Source organism: Phocoena sinus, chromosome 6, assembly GCF_008692025.1.
Source record: "Phocoena sinus isolate mPhoSin1 chromosome 6, mPhoSin1.pri, whole genome shotgun sequence".
Taxonomy (NCBI): Eukaryota; Metazoa; Chordata; class Mammalia; order Artiodactyla; family Phocoenidae; genus Phocoena; species Phocoena sinus.
In genome coordinates, this window is record NC_045768.1 from 30629354 (window position 1) to 30653744 (window position 24391).

At 38.7% G+C, this 24391-nt stretch overlaps 1 protein-coding gene across 1 annotated transcript in view; it reads left to right on the forward strand.

Annotated features, from left to right (window-relative positions):
* Window positions 1–24391, forward strand: part of GRIN3A (glutamate ionotropic receptor NMDA type subunit 3A) — a 143279-nt gene that overhangs the window by 54034 nt on the left and 64854 nt on the right. Inside the window, exon 3 of the mRNA XM_032633838.1 lies at window positions 1796–2843. Within this exon, the coding sequence (XP_032489729.1) occupies window positions 1796–2843 (1048 nt within the window). The remainder of the gene's footprint in view (window positions 1–1795; window positions 2844–24391) is intronic.

The following is a 24391-nucleotide window of genomic DNA, read 5'->3' on the forward strand; positions in this document are numbered from 1 at the left end:
TTACTATTATATGCAATCTACCAAAATGAGCAGTTTCATTGCATTTAGTGACAGTAGCATCTTCAAATGTGATTTACATTTATATCTCTAATGAAAATTAGTATATTCTTCACACTTTCTGATTTTTCTGTTTCTTCTATGGCAGCACAACTTCTTACTACTGGTATTTGCATTTATAAATTACAGAGTAATGTTTGTGGCAAGCAATGGATGAATGTGTTTCATGAAGAAACACATTCTGTATCATCCAACTCCTCATAAAAATCTTCTATGTTACAGTCCACATTTCAATTTAATTTCTTTTAATTTGAAATAAGTCTTGAGTAGCCTCTATGAGTTTATCATAATGCAGTACTTTGTGCCTCCAACTAGAAAAGTTCTATTACAAGACTAGGAAAAGTGACCTGGGACAGCCTTGATTGAAAAAATTTGAATGACATTAAATAATAATTACCATATCTGGAACATCTGTTCTATGTCAAAAGGTGTGGTATATACTTCACATGCATTATTTCTAACCCTTGAAGTAGAAATAATTTAAAAATAAAAATGTAATTACCTCCCCCATTTTGCTGATGACAAAACTGAAGCTTAGAGTTCAGTAAATTTGTGTCCAAGGACAATACTAGAAGGTGGGTGGACCAATATTCTAATACAGGTGTGTTTGATGTCAAAGTGTGGGCTTTATTTCTGACACAAGGCCATAATTAAGAGTACAGAGGGGTCTTCCCTGGTGGCGCAGTGGTTGGGAGTCCGCCTGCCGGTGCAGGGGACATGGGTTCGTGCCCCGGGCGGGGGGGTCCCGCATCTCGCATGCCGCGGAGGAGCCTGTGCTCCACGGCGGGAGAGGCCACAGCAGTGAGAGGCCCGCATACTGAAAAAAAAAAAAAAAACAGTACAGAGGTGCCTCGAGCTCATATATTACCTCTTATTGTCTTATCTTCCCAAACGCAAGAAAGACAGAGACTGACCAAGCATTTCCCTGCCTTGTCCATAGCAGAACATATACTGACAGCGCCCTGGTTCCCAGGGTTAGGAATCAGTATATCATTCAGTTGGTAATTTTCCTTTCTTTGACTTCTGGCAGAAGCTCTCTCTAGAGCCAGAGCCAATTGTTTTTCTCTAATGACTTAGAGGGAGGTTAGCCTGAGGCTGTCCTGGGAACTGCAAGTCTATTTATCATCTTTTTCTTTATTCCATGGATGGTATCCAACATGCAGCTTAGACTGGCCTCATGGGGACAGACATGTTGATTGTTTCCACGCTAAACACTGATGACAAGATTTGGCTATTTTCTAGAATTATGAATATAATTTTAAGCAATCATAAAAGTATATACATATGTATTATAACTTATTCCTTGCACCAAAGAGAATATATTTATTGAGCTGATTTATTTGTGATTGAATGTGGTCAGCAGTAGAAATGAGACATGTTAAAGATGCTGAGAACCTTCATAGCTTGGAAATTTGTAAGAATATATAATTAACCATTTACAACAGAAAACAATTAACACATTCCTTAACTAGGAATAAAGATTTGGAGTAAGACCACAAGTCAAGCACCCAGCCCAAATGTTAGAACCTGAGGTTGAGATCTCATTTGCTCAATGAAATAGGGACTCTTGTCCTAGAAAGAGTCCAGCTTATTAATTCCTAAAGTAATTACAGGCAGTGCCTTTTGAAAAAAAAATAGAGTTTCTTCTTATTAAGACAGAGAAGAAAAGATGAGCACTGCTTCCGGACTTTGGCCTCACCTCTCTTCCTCACTTTTTGCCTTTGCTCCTCTTTGCCAGGTTTCTAGCCAACACCACTTTCAGAGGCCTCAGTGGTTCCATCAAAGTAAAAGGTTCCACTATCATCAGCTCAGAAAACAACTTTTTCATCTGGAATCTGCAACATGACCCCCTGGGAAAGCCAATGTGGACACGCTTGGGCAGCTGGCAGCAGGGGAAGATTATCATGGACTATGGAATATGGCCAGAGCAAGCCCAGAGGCACAAAACCCACTTCCAACACCCAAGTAAGCTACACTTGCGAGTGGTTACTTTGATCGAACATCCATTTGTCTTCACACGGGAGGTAGATGATGAAGGCTTGTGCCCTGCTGGCCAACTCTGTCTAGACCCCATGACTAATGATTCTTCCATACTGGACAGCCTTTTTAGCAGCCTTCATAGCAGTAATGATACAGTGCCCATCAAATTCAAGAAGTGCTGCTATGGATATTGCATTGATCTGCTGGAAAAGCTAGCAGAAGACATGAACTTTGACTTTGATCTCTATATTGTTGGGGATGGCAAATATGGAGCCTGGAAAAATGGGCACTGGACTGGGCTGGTGGGTGAACTCCTCAGTGGGTCAGCCCACATGGCAGTCACTTCCTTCAGCATCAATACTGCACGAAGCCAGGTGATAGATTTCACCAGTCCTTTCTTCTCCACCAGCTTGGGCATCTTAGTGAGGACCCGAGACACAGCAGCTCCCATTGGAGCCTTCATGTGGCCACTCCACTGGACAATGTGGCTAGGGATTTTTGTGGCTCTGCACATCACTGCCATCTTCCTCACTCTCTATGAATGGAAGAGCCCCTTTGGTATGACTCCCAAGGGGCGGAACAGAAGTAAAGTTTTCTCCTTCTCTTCAGCCTTGAATGTCTGTTATGCCCTCTTGTTTGGTAGAACAGCAGCCATCAAACCCCCAAAATGCTGGACTGGAAGGTTTCTGATGAACCTTTGGGCCATTTTCTGTATGTTTTGCCTTTCTACATACACGGCGAATTTGGCTGCTGTCATGGTAGGTGAGAAGATCTATGAAGAGCTTTCTGGAATACATGACCCTAAGGTAATACTTCTTTTAACTCTAGATTTCCTAATTGTCAATTTTAACTCCATATATTGTATTTTATGCTGTAGTATGTCTATATTCTTTCATCTAACAGAAGAATATTCTCTGAACCATCCATAGAGACTAGTGCAAAAAAGCCTGTTGCCTGGTTGCACTAAATATTTCATTGTTTTATTAAATGAAACAAAAAGAGTGAGGGATGTTTTTAGGAGATGTTTGTTCCAGAGAAAGTCCTTCTGGTAGAAACATCTATTTGTGCAGTTTTTCCTTTGTTAGTTAACCATCTGGCAGAATAGCTATCAGGGAGCAGTCTTACAAAGTATTTTCACCTAAAGTAAACTTCAAAATTAATTAATTACTTCACTTGGGAATTAATGGAAATAAATAGTAAGGTCCATATTTTAAATTGTAAAGAAACTTTTTTTCACCATGAAAAATTGTAAAATGGAAAGAACTAACATTTTATCATAAGCACCCAAAGTCGGATGCTAGAAAACCCAATGGGTATAGATAAGGAGTACTGAGCTAACTGAGGTGGCAAGGTTAGCTAGGAACAGGGTGTCCTTATAGAGTAAGGAAAACTGATCACCTTGGGGTTGGAGGAGTGTGCCAGCAGTCACATTACAACATCCAAGAACATTCAAGAAAATTGTATCTATTCTAGGCCTCCTTTGATATCCTAGACATCTGACTGTAAGGGTAGAAGGGAGGAAGGGGGTGAAGTTCAGGTAAGCAGGTAAAGCAGTGGTGATACTTGAGTAAGGACAGCCATGTCTATGTTCTCTCTGGATTGAAACAAGACCTCTTTTGTGACTGGGAGTATGGAGAACTTGGTCCAACCTGGTGGGAGTAGAGAGGAGAGGGTTGTCAGGGCTCAAAGCAATTAGAATAGGACTCCAGGGAGTACTACAGTCCCAATGGGGAACAGAATGCTGATCCAGAGCAGAAGTGTATACCAATGTGTAAGACCCATCTAGGAGAGACTGGAGAAAGCTGCAATTCAGTGGGCATCCCCAGGACACACTGTGTTTAAAGCAACTTGAGCTAAGCTGAGCATTTCAAACTGTGAAACATTCACCATGCCTTTTCAAATATCCCTTTTCACATCAAATCTCATGGTATTGAACCATTTACTACATATTTTTATCAAACATTTAAAATTAATTACACAGAGCATGAACAAATAGGACATTTACAACTGTCTTTGTTAAATGATGGAGTGGCCCAGAAGGCTGGTGGCAGCTTTAGAAAATTCTCATAAATGGTTTGGATTAGGATATGGTCTGTTTTGCAAACAAATGAACATGAGAAATTTGACCCATATGCTGAAAACTTCCTCGTAAGAGACGTGAACCTCATGAAAGGATTCAACAAACAATGGGTCATTGACTAGGCAATGAATTGCATCACTTCTTATTGTGTACTCAGGACTTTAGGTTATCAGCTGGAGTTTAGTGAATACAAATAAGTTCTGTAGTATAAATACATGTGTTACCCTGACGAGAGATTTTGGTGATGCTTCAGCATTCACACTGCACTGGTATTAGCAGCCTCTATTTATTCTTTGCCCCAAGAGGCCTATAGATCTCCCAAAGGTTCACCATCTTAAAAGAAGCTTACTCAAATTCTCTTGCAAGAATCTTGCAATGTGATACTTAAATTACAAACTCGACTTGGAAACCATTCAATCCAATCTAGTATAAGAAACAATCTAATATATATGCCTGTTGTTGTGAAGATTCCAGACCATTATTGTATGTAAAAAGATGAACACAATACTGACTAGAGTTTCATTAATCAGAACCAAAGATTACCAAAATTGTTATGGATGTTACGCATGAGAAACCTGAAGTAATGATTATTTTAGGGATTAGAAAGAAAGCATAAAGATAAACCATACACAGAAGTAAAAGTTTTTTTAAACAAAAAGAAACAATCATTCCAACCCCAACTCCACCAGAATAAAAACGTGACATTTTTATAATCTAACCCAGCCCACAAGACAGAGTGAAAGGAAATGGACAATGTCAACTTTGTGTTACATCTAGTAAGGTCTTAAAGAAGTGGGACAAGCCTAAATCTAAAACATTTTCAACTTTAGATAATAAATGAAGATCCACTAAGATTCCCCAAAATGTATTTCTCTTTCCTAATGTCGTTTCTATATTAAACTCTCTCACTTTTTTTTTTCATATAAAGACACCCAGATTATTTGATTAAGCAATACTCGACATCTGGGCTTTTGGCAAATAATGTTGGTGACAGAATTGTTCAGTTTTCATCCAGATGTATGGTATTATGCAGATGACATAATGTTCTCACCTTCCCATGGAGAGGTATGATCAAAATAATTTCCATACCCTTTCAGTCACTCAGCATTCATTCTTAAGTATATTCCACTCACTCACATGAGCTCTCTTCTCTCCTACCAATGCTCAATTCTTTGAGTGACTCTATCCTTTTTTTACACTAAATGATGTGGAGAAATTCAGAAGTGAATAAGTCAAGTAGGGGAGAAAAGATAAAAAAGATTAAAACACAAGGAGAAATAACTTAGAAAGTTATAAGTGTTGGTAGGATTGAAAATTAGTACAGCCACTATGAAAACAGTCTGGAGGTCCTCAAAAAACTAAAAGTAGAACTACAAAAAATAAAGTTATAAGCATGGCAAAGTTTAGAAACAAATATGTAAAGTTCAAGGAAAGTGTGATCACCTTCAAGGGAAGGCTTAATTAATACGATAAAATGTGTGCTTATTCTTGAAGAAGACTTGGAATTTGGACATGTGTGTCAAGGAAAGAAGAATGGACATTCCAAGCAAAAGAACAGAATGAACTACTTGGAGGTGGAAAGTATAAGGCACAGTCAGGATATCTTGAGGAGTTCTCTTTAGTCACAGCATGAAAGGAAAGAGAAGATCCAAGTCTGAAAAGTAAGTTCGGTTGAGATATCACAGGATCTTTGACATCAGGCTAAGGAAAGTGAATACTTGACACTAGAGGTCCATTGACATTTTTGAACAGTGGAGTAGCACAGAGGAGCAGAATCCATTTAAGATGGTTTTTTTGGCAGCAGCACGTAAACACGATTAGAAGAGAAAGACAGTGGACAGAGTTGAAGTTATAGCTACTGTCACTAATAAAAAGAAGAAAGAGTAAAGAAACATTGTGGTGACCAGGTCAGTAGGACTTGGCAATTAATTGGATATGAGAGGCAACGAAGAGTCACACCTTCAAAGTTGCAGGCCCAAGTGTCTGAGGGGATGGTACCATTCAAGGAAGCAGAAAAGGCAGTTTAAGAGCTAGAAAATATGATGATCAGGTCAGTTTCATACTGGGCATCTTAAAAGCTGTATTGGACATCCAGGTGAAATCCACCAGGCATTGGGAAACATGGAGCCAGAGCTCAGGAGTGACACTGAAGCTGGTGGGAATCTTGGGCAGAGAGGTGACACTGCGTATTAAAGCACTGGGGGAGTATGAGATCCCCAAGGGAGAAGGCAGTAGGGAGAAAAATTACTGTCTGAGGAGAAGCAGCAGGCATAAAGTTGGAATATGGGTTTGTGGAGAGATGAGGTGTAGAAGGTGAGGAGAAAAAAGTACCTTGAAGCAAAGTCATGCAGGCCCTTGAATGCCTCTCTGTAGATTGAATTTTAACTTTTTGAGATAAAGAGTGATATTATCCCATCTGCCAAGGCAGTTATCAAATAGGACAAAGGCTGATCAGTGCCCAGTCCAAACCATGAGAATTAGCATGTGTGTGTCTTTGAATGTCTGATGAAACTGGGTATATGTGGTTTGCTTTTTTCCGGTATTTTTCAAGATTCCATTTTCATAGCATTTTAGCTGAGGAGTGAAAAGGTATCATTTACATAGAAGTCACAGATCTCCTGTGGTTCTCTTGGGATATTTGTTTTTCCATGTAAGGTAAAAATCTCCTACATCTGAATGAGAGGTGATTTATATGGAATGTTGGTCACACTGTGAAAATTCTTCTGCCCCTTACTCACAGTCTCATTTATTTTCATATCTTTTCATCCCCCTCAATTACTGGGTATCAAGACAGGTCCCATTGTACTATGCTGCCATTTTCATTCCATTTTCCCACAGCTCATTTAATTCACCCCAGGCAAATTTCCCTGTGCCTCCACATTAATGCTCTTGAACACCGGCCTCTTTCCCTTCTCTAACTCTTCTTTAGTTATCTTGGAATAATCTCCCCATGACTTCCTGTTATATTGTGTGCCTGAAAACTTTGAGAATAACAACTCCCAGACTTCCCTAGAAGAATTTTATTAAGAAATGTGCTCCTGGAGGACCTTCAAGATGGCAGGGGAGTAAGACGTGGAGGTCACCTTCCTCCCCACATATACATCAAAAATACATCTATATGTGGAACAACTCCTACAGAACACCTACTGAATGCTGGCAGAAGACCTCAGACTTCCCAAAAGGCAAGAAACTCCCAAGTACCTGGGTAGGGCAAAAGAAAAAACAAAAAAAACAGAGACAAAAGAATAGGGACGGGACCTGCACCACTGGGAGGGAGCTGTGAAGGAGGAAAAGTTTCCACACACTAGAAAGCCCCTTCACTGGTGGAGACAGGGGGGTTGGGGGGAAGCTTTGGAGCCAGAGAGGAGAGCGCAGCAACAGGGATGCAGAGGGCAAAGCAGAGGGATTCCTGCACAGAGCATCGGTGCCGACCAGCACTCACCAGCCTGAGACGCTTCTCTGCTCCCCCCTGGGGCAGGTGGGGGCTGGGAGCTGAGGCTCAGGCTTCAGAGGTCAGATCTCAGGAATAGGACTGGGGTTGGCTGCATGAACACAGCCTGAAGGGGGCTAGTGCGCCACAGCTAGCCAGGAGGGAGTCTGGGAAAAAGTCTAGAACTTCCTAAGAGTCAAGAGACCATTGTTTCGGGGTGCGTGAGGAGAGGGAATTCCTTCCTAGTCTGCATACAGAAGGCAAAACACTGCCTAAACAAGCTCCTGAGATGGGCACGAGTCGCAGCTATCAGCGCGGACACCAGAGACAGGCATGAAAATGCTAAGGCTGCTGCTGCAGCCACCAAGAAGCCTGTGTGCAAGCACAGGTCACTACCCACACCTCCCCTCCCGGGATCCTGTGCAGCCCGCCACTGCCAGGGTCCCGTGATCCAGGGACAACTTCCCCAGGAGAACACACGGCGCATCTCAGGCTGTTTGCAACATCAGGCCAGCCTCTGCTGCCACAGGCTCGCCCCGCATTCCATACCCCTCCCTCCCCCCACCACCAGCCTGAGTGAGCCAGAGCCCCCTAATCAGCCTCTCCTTTAACCCCCTCCTGCCTGGGTGAAGAACAGACGCCACAGGGCAACTTACATGCAAAGGCGGGGCCAAATCCAAAGCTGAACTCCAGGAGCTGTGTGAACAAAGAAGAGAAAGCAAAATTCCTCCATGCAGCCTCAGGAGCAGCAGATTAAATCTCCACATTCAACTTGATGTACCCTGCATCTGTGGAATTCCTGAATAGATAACGAATCATCCCAAAATTGAGGCAGTGGACTTTGGGAGCAACTGTAGACTTTGGGTTTGCTGTATGCGACTGACTAGTTTCTAATTTATATCTTTCTCTTAGTTTAGTTTTTAGGGCTTGTTATCATTGGTGGATTTGTTTATTGGTTTTGTTGCTCTATTTTTTTTTAATTACTTTATTTTTTAGTTTAATAATTTTTTTATTTTAATAAACTTATTTTATTTTATTTATTTATTTTTCTCCCTTTTCTTCTGACCTGTATGGCTGACAGAGTCTTTGTACTCCTGCCGGGTGTCAGGCCAAAGCCTCGGAGGTGGGAGAGCCGAGTTCAGGACACTGGACCACCAGAGACCTCCCAGGCCCACATAATATCAACTGGTGAAAGCTCTCCCAGAGATCTCCATCTCAACATTAAGACCCAGCTCCACTCAACGACCAGCAAGCTCCAGTGCTAGACACCCCATGTGAAACAACTAGCAAGATAGCAACACAACCCCACCCATTAACAGAGAGACTGCCTAAAATCATAAGTTCACAGACACTCCAAAACACACCACCAGACACGGTCCTGCCCACCAGAAAGACAAGATCCAGCCCCACCCACCAGAACACAGGCACCAGTCCCCTGCACCAGGATGCCTACACAACCCACTGAACCAACCTTACCCACTGGGGGCAGACACCAAAAACAACAGGTACTATGAACCTGCAGCCTGCAAAAAGGAGACCACAAACACGGTAAAGATAAGCAAAATGAGATGACAGAGAAATACGGAGCAGTTGAAGGAGCAAGGTAAAAACCCACCAAACCAAATAAATGAAGAGCAAATAGGCAGTCTACCTGAAAAAGAATTCAGAGTAATGATAGTAAAGGTGATCCAAAATCTTGGAAATAGAATGGAGAAAACACAAGAAACGTTTAACAAGGAACTAGAAGAACTAAAGAGCAAACAAACAATGATGAACAACACAATAAATGAAATTTAAAATTCTCTAGAAGGAACCAACAGCAGAATAACTGAGGCAGAAGAATGGATAAGTGACCTGGAAGATAAAATACTGGAAATAACTACTGCAGAGCAGAATAAAGAAAAAAAGGCTGAAAAGAACTGAGGACAGTCTCAGAGACCTCTGGGACAACATTAAACACACCAACATTTGAATTATAGGGGTCCCAGAAGAGGAGGAGAAAAAGAAAGGGACTGAGAAAATATTTGAAGAGATTATAGTTTAAAACTTCCCTAATATGGGAAAGGAAATAGTCGATCAAGTGCAGGAAACAGAGAGTCCCATACTGGATAAGTCCAAGGAGAAACATGCCAAGACACATATTAATCAAACTATCAAAAATTAAATACAAAGAAAAAATATTGAAAGCAGCAAGGGAAAAGCAACAAATAACATACAAGGGAATCCCCATAAGGTTAACAACTGATCTTTCAGCAGAAACTCTGAAAGCCAGAGGGAGTGGCAGAACATATTTAAAGTGATGGAAGGGAAAAACCTATACCAATATTAGTCTACCCAGCAGGATCTCATTCAGATTCCATGGAGGAATTAAAACCTTTACAGAGAAGCAAAAGCTAAGAGAATTCAGCACCACCAATCCAGCTTTACAACAAATGCTAAAGGAACTTCTCTAGGCAGGAAACACAAAGGAAGGAAAAGACCTACAATAACAAACCCAAAGAAATTAAGAAAATGGTAATAGGAACATACATATTGATAAATACCTTAAATGTAAATGGTTTAAATGCTCCAACCAAAAGATACAGACTCGCTGAATGGGTACAAAAGCAAGACGCATATATATGCTGTCTACAGGAGACCCACTTCAGACCTAGGGAAACACACAGACTGAAAGTGAGGGGATGGAAAAAGATATTCCATTAAAATGGAAATCCAAAGAAAGCTGGAGTAGCAATTCTCATATCAGACAAAATAGATTTAAAATAAAGACTATTATAAGAGACAAAGAAGGACACTACATAATGATCAAATGATCAATCCAAGAAGAAGATATAACAATTGTAAATATTTATGCACCCAACATAGGAGCACCTCAACTTAAGGCAAATGCTAACAGCCATAAAAGGGGAAATCAACAGTAACACAATCATAGTAGGAGATGTTAACACCCCACTTTCACCAAAGGACAGATCATCCAAAATGAAAATAAATAAGGAAACACAAGCTTTAAATGACACATTAAACAAGATGGACTTAATTGATATTTATATGACATTCCATCCAAAAACAACAGAATACACACTCTTCTCAAGTGCTCATGGAACATTCTCCAGGATAGATCATATCTTGGGTCACAAGTCAAGCCTCGGTAAATTTAAGAAAACAGAAATCATATCAAGTACCTTTTCCAACCACAATGCTATGAGACTAGATATCAATTACAGGAAAAAATCTGTAAAAAATACAAACACATGGAGGCTAAACAATACACTACTAAATAACCAAGAGATCACTGAAGAAATCAAAGAGGAAATTTAAAAATACCTAGAAACAAATGACAATGGAGACACAACAACCCAAAACCTATGGGATGCAGCAAAAGCAGTTCTAAGCGGGAAGTTTATAGCAATACAATCCTGCCTCAAGAAACAAGAAAAATCTCAAATAATCAACCTAACCTTACACCTAAAGCAATTAGAGAAAGAAGAACGAAAAAAAAAAAAAAAAAAACCCCAAAAGGAAAGAAATCATAAAGACCAGATCAGAAATAAATGAAAAAGATATAAAGGAAACAATAGCAAAGATCAATAAAACTAAAAGCTGGTTCTTTGAGAAGATAAACAAAATAGATAAACCATTAGCCAGAATCATCAAGAAAAAAAGGGAGAAGACTCAAATCAACAGAATTAGAAATGAAAAAGGAGAAGTAACAACTGACACTGCAGAAATACAAAGGATCATGAGAGATTACTACAAGCAACTCTATGCCAATAAAATGGACAATCTGGAAGAAATGGACAAATTCTTAGAAAAGCACAACCTTCCAAGACTGAACTAGGAAGAAATAGAAATTATAAACAGACCAATCACAAGCACTGAAATTGAAACTTTGATTAAAAATCTTCCAACAAACAAAAGCCCAGGACCAGATGGCTTCACAGGTGAATTCTATCAAACATTCAGAGAAGAGCTAAAACCCATCCTTCTCAAACTCTTCCAAAATATAGCAGAGGAAGAACACTCCCAAACTCATTTTACCAGGCCACCATCACCCTGATACCAAAACCAGACAAAGATGTCCCAAAAAAAGAAAACTACAAGCCAATATCACTGATGAACATAGATGTGAAAATCCTCAACAAAATACTAGCAAACAGAATCCAACAACACATTAAAAGGATCACACACCATGATCAAGTGGGGTTTATCGCAGGAATGCAAGGATTCTTCAATATACGCAAATCAATCAATGTGATACACCATATTAACAAACTGAAGGATAAAAACCATATGATCATCTCAAGAGATGCAGAAAAAGCTTTCAACAAAACTCAACACCCATTTATGATTTAAAAAAAAACCCTCCAGAAAGTAGGCATAGATATAATAAAGGCCATATATGACATAATAAAGGCCAATATAATAAAGGCCATATATGACAAACCCACAGCCAACATCGTCCTCAGTGGTGAATAACTGAAACCATTTCCACTAAGATCAGGAAGAACACAAGGTTGCCCACTCTCAACACTATTATTCAACATAGTTTTGGAAGGTTAACCACAGCAATCAGAGAAGAAAAAGAAATAAAAGGAATCCAAATTGGAAAAGGAGTAAAACTCTCACTGTTTGCAGATGACATGATATTATACATAGAAAATCCTAAAGAAGCTACCAGAAAACTACTAGAGCTAATCAATGAATTTGGTAAAGTAGCAGGATACAAAATTAATGCACAGAAATCTCTTGCATTCCTATAAACTAATGATGAAAAATCTGAAAGAGAAATTAAGGAAACACTCCCATTTACCATTGCAACAAAAAGAATAAAATACCTAGGAATAAACCTACCTAAGGAGACAAAAGACCTGTATGCAGAAATCTATAAGACACTGTTGAAAGAAATTAAAGATGATACAAACAGATGGAGAGATATACCATGTTTTTGGATTGGAAGAATCAACATTGTGAAAATGACTCTATTACGCAAAGCAATCTACAGATTCAATGCAATCCCTATCAAACTGCCACTGGCATTTTTCACAGAACTAGAACAAAAAATTTCACAATTTGTATGGAAACACAAAAGACCCCGAATAGCCAAAGCAATCTTGAGAAAGAAAAATGGAGCTGCAGGAATCAGGCTCCCTGACTTCAGACTACACTACAAAGCTACAGTAATCAAGACAGTATGGTAGTGGCACAAAAACAGAAATATGGATCAATGGAACAGAATAGAAAGCCCAGAGATAAACCCACACACATATGATCACCTTATCTTTGATAAAGGAGGAAAGAATATACAATGGAGAAAAGGCAGCCTTTTCAATAAGTGGTGCTGGGAAAACTGGACAGCTATATGTAAAAGAATGAAATTAGAACACTCCCTAACACCATACACAAAAATAAACTCAAAATGCATTAAAGACCTAACTGTAAGGCCAGACACTATAAAACTCTTAGAGGAAAACATAGGCAGAACACTCTATGTCATAAATCACAGCAAGATTCTTTTTGACCCACCTCCTAGAGAAAAGGAAATAAAATCAAAAATAAGCAAAGAGGACCTAATGAAACTTCAAAGCTTTTGTACATCAAAGGAAACCATAAACAAGACGAAAAAACCTTCAGAATGGGAGAAAATATTTGCAAATGAAGCAACTGACAAAGGATTCATCTACAAAATTTACAAGCAGCTCATGCAGATCAATATCCAAAAAACAAACAACCCATCCAAAAATGGGCAGAAGACCTAAATAGACATTTCTCTAAAGAAGATATACAGATTGCCAACAGACACATGAAAGAATGCTCAACATCACTAATCATTAGAGAAATGCACATCAAAACTACAATGAGGGAGCCTTCCCTGGTGGCGCAGTGGTTGAGAGTCCGCCTGCCGATGCAGGGGACATGGGTTCGTGCCCTGGTCCAGGAAGATCCCACATGCCGCGGAGCGGCTGGGCCCATGAGCCATGGCCGCTGAACCTGCGCGTCCGGAGCCTGGGCTCTGCAATGGGAGAGGCCACAGCCGTGAGAGGCCCGTGTAACACACACACAAAAAAAACTACAATGAGGTATCACCTCACTCCAGTCAGAATGGCCATCACCAAAAAATCTACAAATAAATACTGGAGAGGGTGTGGAGAAAAGGGAACCCTCTTGCACTGTTGGTGGGAACGTAAATTGATACAGCCACTCTGGAGAACAGTTTGGAGGTTCCTTAAAAAACTAGAACTACCATATGACCCAGCAATCCCACTACTGGGCATATACCCTGAGAAAACCATAATTCAAAAAGAGTCATGTACCACAATGTTCACTGCAGCTCTATTTACAATAGCCAGGACATGGAAGCAACTTAAGTGTCCATCAACAGATGAATGGATAAAGAAGATGTGGCACACATATAGAGTGGAATATTACTCAGCCATAAAAAGAAACGAAATTGAGTTATTTGTAGTGACGTGGATGTACCTAGAGTCTGTCATACAGAGTGAAGTAAGTCATAAAGAGAAAAACAAATACTGTATGCTAACACATATATATGGAATCTAAAATAATAAAAAACGGTTCTGAAGAAACTGGGGGCAGGACAGGAATAAAGACACAGACACAGAGAATGGACTTGAGGATATGGGGAGGGGGAAGGGTAAGCTGGGATGAAGTGAGAGAGTGGCATGGACATATATACACTACCAAACGTAAAGTAGCTAGTGGGAAGCAGCCGCATAGCACAGGGAGATCAGCTCGGTGCTTTGTGACCACCTAGTGTGGTGGGATATGGAGGGTGGGAGGGAAACGCGAGAGGGAGAAGATATGGGGATATATGTATACGTATAGCTGATTCACTTTGTTATACAGCAGAAACTAACACAACAATGTAAACAATTATACTCCAATAAATATGTTAATAAAAGAAAAACAAAAAAGAAATGTGCTCCTAGGAATTGATGTCTTCAGCTCTTAGAGGCCATCTAAGCAGCCCCATCCTAAAACGAGATTCCCAAGAGTTCCATCTACTGTTTCCTTAAAACTACTTGTCTGTTACATAAAATATTTCAAATTATAGAGATAGTGTTTTCTTATTTTCGTGTAAATAGTATCTATTTCTAGCCCAAAAATTTGGCTATAGTTTTTTGATATCAGTCTTGGTATCTAAAAAAAACTTATAAAATATTCCTATGGGAAATGTGTTTGGATGAAAACCTATTGACTTAAAAAGTAAGATTTATGATCTGTATTTATACCCAATCCATCAGAAAATTGAGTCCTGGCTTATACGCATCTGTAACCATGATATTAGATAACTTACGATGACTGTAATAGCTCCACTTTTCTTCTTGGACATAATTGTTTCACATGCTGGCTACACATTTAACACAATTAATAAAACTGTTAAGCATTAAGAGTGTGAACATTTTATCACCCTTTCAGAGTTGAGATTCACTGGCTTCAACTAACCACTTTGAATCAGAAATAAAATTAAAGGCAAAAGGCTGTGCAGGACAGACCAATTTATGATTCACTATATGTTACAGCAGCCAAGGCAAGTTGGAATGCTTTTCTTTTTCTGATAGGGTGTGGGAGGGAAGAAATAATCTTGTTGCTGGCTGCTCCTACAGATAACCCCAAGGGAGAGGGAATGGCCTGCTGTACAAATGAAATTCAAGAGGACAGTTCTATCCTCACTTAACTAAACTATTTTGCCAGAATAATTTACTTTACACTAAAAGTAATATATGTAGCTTCTCACAGCCTCCCACCAACAATTCTGGGAAGCAAGCTCCGTGTTTCAAAGCGGGTGGGCTCTTGAAGCATGAGACCATGAAAGCATGAATTTGTGAGTAATATATTTAATAGAGCTTATATGGATATGTCTCTGGCATAAAACTAGCACTACTCACTATAGGCAATGCAGAAAATAGAGTAATGTAGACAGATGGAAGCAAGCACCCATTGCCTCATCATCCAGAGTCATTTACTCTTAGCCTTCTGGGATGATTGACAGGTGGATAAAACCTGCAGCATTATTTTTATACAGTGAGCTCTTCATCTGGGTCTATGGTCTGAGGAGTAGACCTGGGCATTCTTAGAACATTCTAGCCATTGACATACAATCTACTGAAGTATAAGAGATAAGAAAATCACTTCATAAATCATAAGGTACACTGAAAAATAAAGCCCTGCGTCCCCTCATAGAGTTGAATTGACCCATTTGAAAGATACATGAGCAGTTAAAATGAACTATTTGCTGATTTTAATGCACTTTCTAGTTGTTTTTTTCCAGCTTCTCATATAAAATGCCCCTTTTAGCCCCATGTCTCTAACATATAAAAAAATGTCACCTCCTTAGAGGGATTAGGAGACTAATGTCATTTTTTATACAGGCAAATGATGGTGCTGCTTTAGAAAGAGTCCTGGTGAACATTCAAGTAAATATTAAAAATTAAACAGTCCTGCCTATGAAGGCAAGATAAACTTTAATAAGAAATATTAAAGGACACTCACACAGCCCTAGTATGAAATGATAAGCTTTTCCCCAAATAATAAAAACCACCTTCATTGATCTTCATATAACAGCATGTGGCTGCCCAATAAAACACATGAATTCATATAATAAAAGCTGGCCTTAAAGAAGGGAGGGGTGCCAGAACTCTAGGTCAAACAAGACATTGAAAATGGAGTTTGAGGTGGGAGGGAAGAAAACTAAACTACATCATACCATTTATTTGTTCTCCCTTTAATTCATCCAATAACAGCAACTTTTGTTCCAGGCACCATGCTAGGCAGCTGGGAATTTAATAGTCAGCAAAACAGACACTGTCCTTGCAACAGGGGAAGAAAGTATTAATCAAGGGAACACATAAGTCAGGTAATGATTTAAACCGTGGTTAGTTACTATGAAGGAAAATACATCAGAATCTGAGAGCCTCGCAGGAGACCTGATCTGAATGGAGAATCAGAGAAGCCCCTCCCTGACCACCACCCTGAGGAGAGAAAGTCTGGCTGAGATCTGAAGGATAAGACCTGAAGGAGGGAAATGAGAAAAGAGGAGTTGGGTAGGGTGTTAGAGCATGTCAGGATAAGACCATCTCAGGGTGACATGGTAGCCCGTGCAGAAGCCCCAAGACTGGAGGGAGAGGGTGTAGTCGTGACCCTCCATCATGTGCTACAAGATTGGAAAGCCAAGAAAAGGGGAACAAGAATACGTCAAGCAATAAACTAGAAGGGTTTTATTACCAGACATTCTAGAGAGAAAATTTCTCAAAAGAAGAAAAATGTAAGAAATGCTGTAGTTTGAGTGGAGCGGCACTTCCCACGGGCTCCATGTACTTCTAGATAGAAAACATAACAGGAGAAACATCCCAATCACTCTAGCAACAAAAATTCATGATAGATCAGGGAAGTGTCCTCTATAAGAATTGCATTAAAAGAAAACAACTTTAATGTACAAAACATAAAAGATGGTTTGGATAAAAAATTGAATGTGCTGATTGTTGCACATATCTTGTGAATATAATAAAACCACTGAATCATAAATGGGTGGATTGTATGGCATGTGAATTATATCTTAATAAAGCAATTTTAATAAATTCCAAACTGCCATATTACCAAACTGAAAGACTGAGTATTATATTTAAAGATGTCGAATTTTTCCTTGATTAGTTTATAGATGTAAAGCAATTCCAATCAAAATCCCAAAGGATTTTTTTGTCCATTTGATTGTTGCCGAATCTTCTAAAAAATTTATACATATATATATATATATAATTTTAAAAGAAGATTCAAGGGATTTTTTGTTCTAAATATTGAAATAATATTAGTAATAATAAGAGAAAAAGCTAATACTCACTGACCATTCCTATATGCCAAGCACTGTTGTAAATGACATTAATAAAGTACCTGCCCCCATTAAATAGTCATAGAAATTAAGATAATCCAAGTAAAGCAACTTGCATAGTGTCTGACAACTAGGGGCACAAAATAATAATAAAAATAGTTAAAATTCTTGTCAGATTTTAATACCAATATTAATTATATTTATCTTGAACAATTAGTTCTCTCTCTCTCTCTCTCTCTCTCTTTCACTGCCAATGTGAACCGGATAAATGGCAAGATTCTCTTTTTGAGCTCAGTTCTACAGAGCTTGGAGGCAAAATTCTTGTGCACTAATAGCAGATTTATTGTCATTGTGGTATGCATTTTAAACATCATTCCTGGCTTCATATAGTTTCTTTTTCTACTTCACCCTATTTTAATTTATGTTATCTTGTATTTTATGTGACCATTAAGCTGCCTTAAATCTTTCCAGGAAGAAAGGAATGTATACAATAAGTAACGTTAAAATCAAGTAATAAATAAAGAATATTAAGAGCAATTCAGAAAAGAAACAAAATTGACCAATAATTTTTAAAAATATTAAATCTTACTTGTAATCAAAGAAACGCTAATTGAGACAGTAATGAAATGATGTTTTTACCTATCAAAATAGGTGTCTTCTATTGATAGTTCTAAATCTTGATGGAAGCACATTAAGACTAGCACCAGCATACACTGCTATTGTAAGTTGTTACAATATGTTCATAAATCAATTTGGCCATTTATATCAAGAGCCTTAAAAGGGTTCATGCCCTTTCACCCTTGACTTCCACTTCTAGGAATCTGTCCAAAGAAAATAACTTGATAGATAACAGGTTGTTGCAAAGATTCACTGCAACCTTTCTCAAAACAGCAAAAACTTGGAAACCACGTAAATGTCCAGCAACAGCACAGTTAATGCATTACAATGTTCCTATGTGCTATAAAAATGCATCCAGTAGAGATGATTTTGAAGAGCTTTTAAAATGTCAAAAAATCAAAATATAATGTTAAGTGAGAAGTTGGGATAAAAACCATATATATCCAATTTTATAACATGCATATGTACAGGAAATATAACATGCATAGAAGGAAATATAACACAATGTTAACAGTACTGGTATCTGAGCAGTGTAATTACAGAAAATATTTATTTTATTATTTCCACTTCATATTTTCTGCAATGTTCATGTATTGTTTATGTTATGAGAAAGTACATAATAAGCCAAGTGAGAATGGGAATAATTCAGACATAACAATAGTCACAACAGCAATATTTGCTACACATGCCCTCCTGCTGTCTGCAGCATTTCAAGTCCAGGTAGAATGAGTTCCTCACCGAGTAGCACTTCCATAGTAAAATCTTTACATCCTTAAGACGCTATGCTTTCACAAAGACTTGCGGAAGCATATTTTCATTCCCATCCAGTTTATTCCTTTCATAGGACTTAACACAAACTGAAATTGTCGTGTTATCTATTTGTTTAGTTGTTAATTGTCCCACTGTGTCTTGCTCATCACTGGATCCTCACAGTGTTGGGGAAACAGTAAATATTTTACAAATGTTCTTCAATTAATAAATGAATGAAAAATGGCAGCATCATAGGAATAGGGCTATAGCATTATGCAGGGATTACTTTTTAATCAATCAATCAATCAATCAGTCAAATGCTTTTGATAAGACCATACAAAAACGTTCTCATACTAGATGCTATGGAATGAATAAAGCCCCCCAGTAAGGGACAATGTACTGTGATACAAAGAGCAAAATCCTGGTGTTGAACAAATCTAAATTTGATGTATGTTTGTGTGGAGTTTGGCAGGTTACTTGCCATGGCCTCCGTATCCTCATTTGAGAGGATTACAGGAGATAATGGATGTAAAATATCTGTCTGAAGTTCTTATTCCATCCACCACTAGATTATAAACTCCATGACAGTAGAAATCAGATCTATCTTACGCACCTGTATTCCTAGAGCCTAAGCATATGTCAACCACTCATTCAGATAATGGACTTGGCCAAGAGCCCAAGCAGAGGTGACCAGCATGTGTCCAGCAGCAAAGAGGCAGAGGGCAGGAGCACCTCTCACTTGCAGCTGGAGAGTATACCCAAATGAGTTTCAAATCCAAGAGTGACCCATAGTGTTTGAGCCATGAGATTGACATAAGCAGATTATCAAAGCAAAGAAAACCTAAGACCATGATGCCCATAGTGGAGCCAGAGGTCAGAGATATGGGATCCTTGAATGGGAACATAAGACAGATTAATGCTGCCACAGCCTAGGTGGTTCTGGGTCCCTGGCAGCAGATTGTGGAGTTAGGTCAGAAATATTTAATGGTCCAGTAAGGATCAGATACACAGTACATGACACTTAGTAGGAGTTTTGAAAAATGGATATTTCTCTTCCTTTCCTGAATATTCTTTAATCGAAGGAACTTTAAAAAAAAATAAGACTTTGCTAATTCAGGCTGATAAATGGAAAACTGAACAAATGAGCATGCAATCTGTTTATTTCCTTACCTACTACCAAAATAAGTTTGGGACGGCATCTTTATAGAATTTTTAAAATAACTGCAGCTTTATTACTTTCAAATACAGTAATTCATACTAACAGCAGCAAAATGTTTTCAATTAGACACCCTGCTGGGTTTTCTTTAATGAATGTCAAACATCACTTCCTTCATTTGAATACAAACAGAAAACATGCCAAATTTTTGCAAACCCTTCCCTTAAATTAGGGGAAAATTGGCCTATAACTTTGTTTACATTATTAATCTACTTAGCAAGCACTGTCTTTATACATAGATACTTTCTAAATCAATGAATCTGTCCTAGGATATCTGTAAATATTCACATATATATTTTGTAGTTATAAACAGCTATCCATATACATGTCTATGGACTGTATGTATGTTCACACACATACATTTATATTATACAAAAATTAAAACAGTTTAAATGGACACACACATTTGTAATTAGAAAGAACAATTACTCCAGGTCATTGCTGGACATAATGTGGAAATCACCTGGCTACACCCTTCAACTGCAGGTAAGAGGTGCTCCCACCCTCTGTCTCCATCCTACTGGACTCATCTTGACCACACCTCACCACTTGGTCTCCCAATCATTCAAAGCATTCAGACCATTCCATACTCAATGTTATGGAATGGATAGATGGAGAGCCCTGGTAGGGGGTGAGGTACTGTGATACAAAAGGCAAAGTCCTGATATTGAATAGATAGATGTTTGATGCTAAGTTTGATGGTTTGCCCTGTGAAAAATCTCATTTTCATCCTCAATAAATATCTATGTGGCAACCCCCAAAGGGACTCCTTTTATGTCTAAAATACATATTTTAGTTCCATTAATAATGTGAATTAAGGTGAATGTTGGATTTTTATGATTTAGTCTCAACTTGACATTTTGGTTCTTTATCAAATCAGAAGCTATGTGATCTAACCACCAGTGTATCCAGTGGCAAGTCAGGAGGCTTAACTGTGAGTTCACTTCTATTATGAACTCAGTCTGGGATATTCAGCCAGTTGGGGCTCATTTTTCCCAGTTGCAACTGCATATAAGCCTGCTCTAGCCAATTTGATTGCACTATGTGTGTGTGTATGTGTGTGTGTGTGTGTGTGTGTGTGTGTGTGTGTGTGTATATAATATAGATTCAATTGCACTATATATATAATATTATATAATAATATATTATTATATAATATAGATTCAGTTGCACTATATATATCATATATATATACATATAATATAGATGATGTTATGCATAGCTGAAGTTCAGACAGACATTTTGTCAGAATCCATTCATATTTTTCAAACTTGGAAGTGCACTTACCATCACATTTTATCAAAAAGCTGCTGCCTAAAAAATGCCAAAAGACAGTAAAACTTTAACTGTGCCAACCAAAACAGAACCTATCAATGTTTATTTAAGTTATATTTGAACTAGGCTTTTTTCTCATGCATGATCTAAAGACATAGAATTAATGGAAGTGAATCTTACTGTAGATAAGAATGTGAAAGTAGGTATATAAATATGTGCATTTCCTGTGGTTTATGTGTTTAAAATGATGATCAATCAGCATCCTGAGGGTCATATATGAACTACTTAGCTTCATAATAAGACCACAGACATAACGTCAGGAATAGGAACTGAAAATATCATCAATAAATAATATAATATTTATTGGACTCCTGCTATGTTCCAGGGACTATGCTAATTGCTTTACATGGATTTTTCTCATTTAAACTTTACTGCATCCATACAAATGAGGAAACAGGGCTAAAAGAAATTAGGTAAGTTATCCAAGGTCATATAGGTAATAAATGGTAGAGGCAGGATTCATTTCCAACAATATCTGACTGTGAATTATTCCCACTCAGTGTTTCATTTATACATGCAGTAAGAATGTCCTCCCCAACCTGATTTACTCCAACCAGCCCTTTCCCCACCCCTGGACTTAGTCTGGGAAAGCTGTTCATGTGCAAAGATGATTCAAGGGCAGAGACAGCTGCTGAGGCTGTGACATTTGAATTTGTGCACACACAGTATAGTATGTGACTCAGTATGTGATGACGAAGTAAGAGAGACACAGATCCAGGAAGGATTAACTCCCATCCCACCCTCACAATCAGTATAATTACAACCCTACCCAGGGAAGTGTTGCAGCAAGACTATGCCCTCCTGGGTACTTCATACACTAAGAAGAAGCAGCTATTTATCTGCAGAGTGTCTTCCATCTACCACCACTGTGGCATAAGGTCACAGTCTCAGATGCTGCCCTGCTCCCCTGCCTCCGCTTCCTGTGAAATGATCACTTAAGTTCTCCTCTTAGCCTGCAGTTGGAAAGCTCCAAATGAAGCTGTAGTGTCTGATTATGAACTCTGGTGCTAATTAATCATCCCCCTGTTAAATCCCTCAAACTGGTACTCCACTCCACCTTCAGCACTGCTCAGGTCACATAAATTTTGTTCAAAGAGACTAAATCAGTCTCTATTCATCAAGCTATTGTTTATACTATTAAAGGCTAGACATAATTCATAGTCATTAAGAGGAGGCTGATACATAATGATGCTGTTAACAAAAAAATGAACTAGATATATTAAATATCATCAAGTAAAAAAAGTAGATTATACAAAATATGTATATAAAATAAGACAGTAAAAACATTCTACTAACATTTTTAGTTTTACTGAATTGACACTCATGTAAAAGGGTTGCTCACCCCTAGAAAGAATAATATCAGAGGCACCTCAAATCTTTCTTCCTGCCACAGGTCCTGAAATTCTCCCATCAGCCATTTCTTCGTATTAAGAAAATTTCCTCCAAAAGGCCCCTACATATTCTGCATATATTTTGAGAAAAGACCTGTTCCCTGAAGGAGGGGAGAGACTTCTCTTGGTTTTTTATATGGGTTAATTTAGACTAGATAATTCTGCTTACATAGAGCAAGGAACATATGTACCACTGCACAGTTAGATGAATTTTAGGGAGAAGACACCAACCATCAGGTTTGTGGAACAGACCAAAGGAAAAGGCAGCCAGCATAGCTTCCTGCCAAGATCAGTTCCCTCTATCTCTACTTCTTATAGCTGAGGTCACTTCTCCCTCACGTTCAGGCACAGCCCTCTTTCTTATCTTTCCCCCAACCAGGTTCAGGAACTAATCCCAATTTCATTCAGGGAGAATTTAAGTTGTGCTATCTAAATCATTTCTCCCCAGAAGTGTGGTCCAAGTACCAATAGATTTGGCATCTCCGGGAGCTTGTTAGAAATGCAGAATCTCAGCCCTACTCCATACCTACTAAATCAAAATCTGCATTTTTAACAAGATCCCTAGGTGTTTCATTTGTACAATAAAATTGGAGAAGGATTTAATGTTGTATCTCCATGAGATGATGGATGTTCACTAAACTTATTGTGGTAATCATTTCACGATATACGTAAGTCAAATCATCATGCTATACACCTTAAACTTATACAGTACTGTCTGTCAATTATATCTTAATAAAACTGGAAGAAAAAATTGGATAAATAGATAAATTTCTTAAAAAAGATTGAAAAACCATCTCTGTAGGTCAGTTCTCACATGAGCGAGCATCAGGTCACTTTGCTCCTGGCCCTTTACCCTTGAATCATGACATGTTCCAGGATTAAACTTTACCTCCAACTTATAAGTGGTGCCTTAGTTTAAGGCTCCAGTCACTTTCATACTGTGATCCTGTTTAGCTCTGGTCCTCTCCCAGCATTGGGGCAATGATTCGACTCAGAGCCCCAGCCTTAATTTTAGCCCAGCTGGTAGACATCTTGGATAATGGACCTATAACAGTTTTGTTCTTCATGGTCCACCCAGAATTCTCCCTTCCCCACTGTCAAACTGACCTATGCTGCTTCTGCACCTTCCAGCCAAACCAGTAGCACAAAAGTCCATCTTTTAATGAGTTTTGGAAAAGAACCCCTCATCTCTGTCACTCGTTGACCCTCACTGCCAAGAAGCTCTTCCTTGTGTTGCTTTGTGAGCCTTTTCACGCTTGTTCTTTCCTCTGTGGAGATAGCAACCGGCTTATCAGCTTCTTCTTTGAACCATTATTAACCTATTTCTCACCCTGCTCTTCACATCTTGTAAATCACTGGACAAATCATTGTTTCCAGCTAACCTAGAGGAATGAAAGGAGATGCCCGTGAACTCACATAAGGTTGCCATCGGCACAGGCCCGCACTAGTTCTTATCTACAATTGAGTGCTGAAAGAAGAGAAAGTATTACATGTAGGAAATACAAGCTTTTAGCCTGATCCAGTGATTTTCTTTTCATTTTTACATGGTTTTAGAAAATGACTATTTTGCTTCACTACTATGACAAATAATAATGATACAAATGATTTTTAAACCTCTCCATTGCTTCCCAAACGCTTTCACTCCAGCACCTCAATTTATCCCTTATGTCTTTGGAAGGCAGAAAAGACA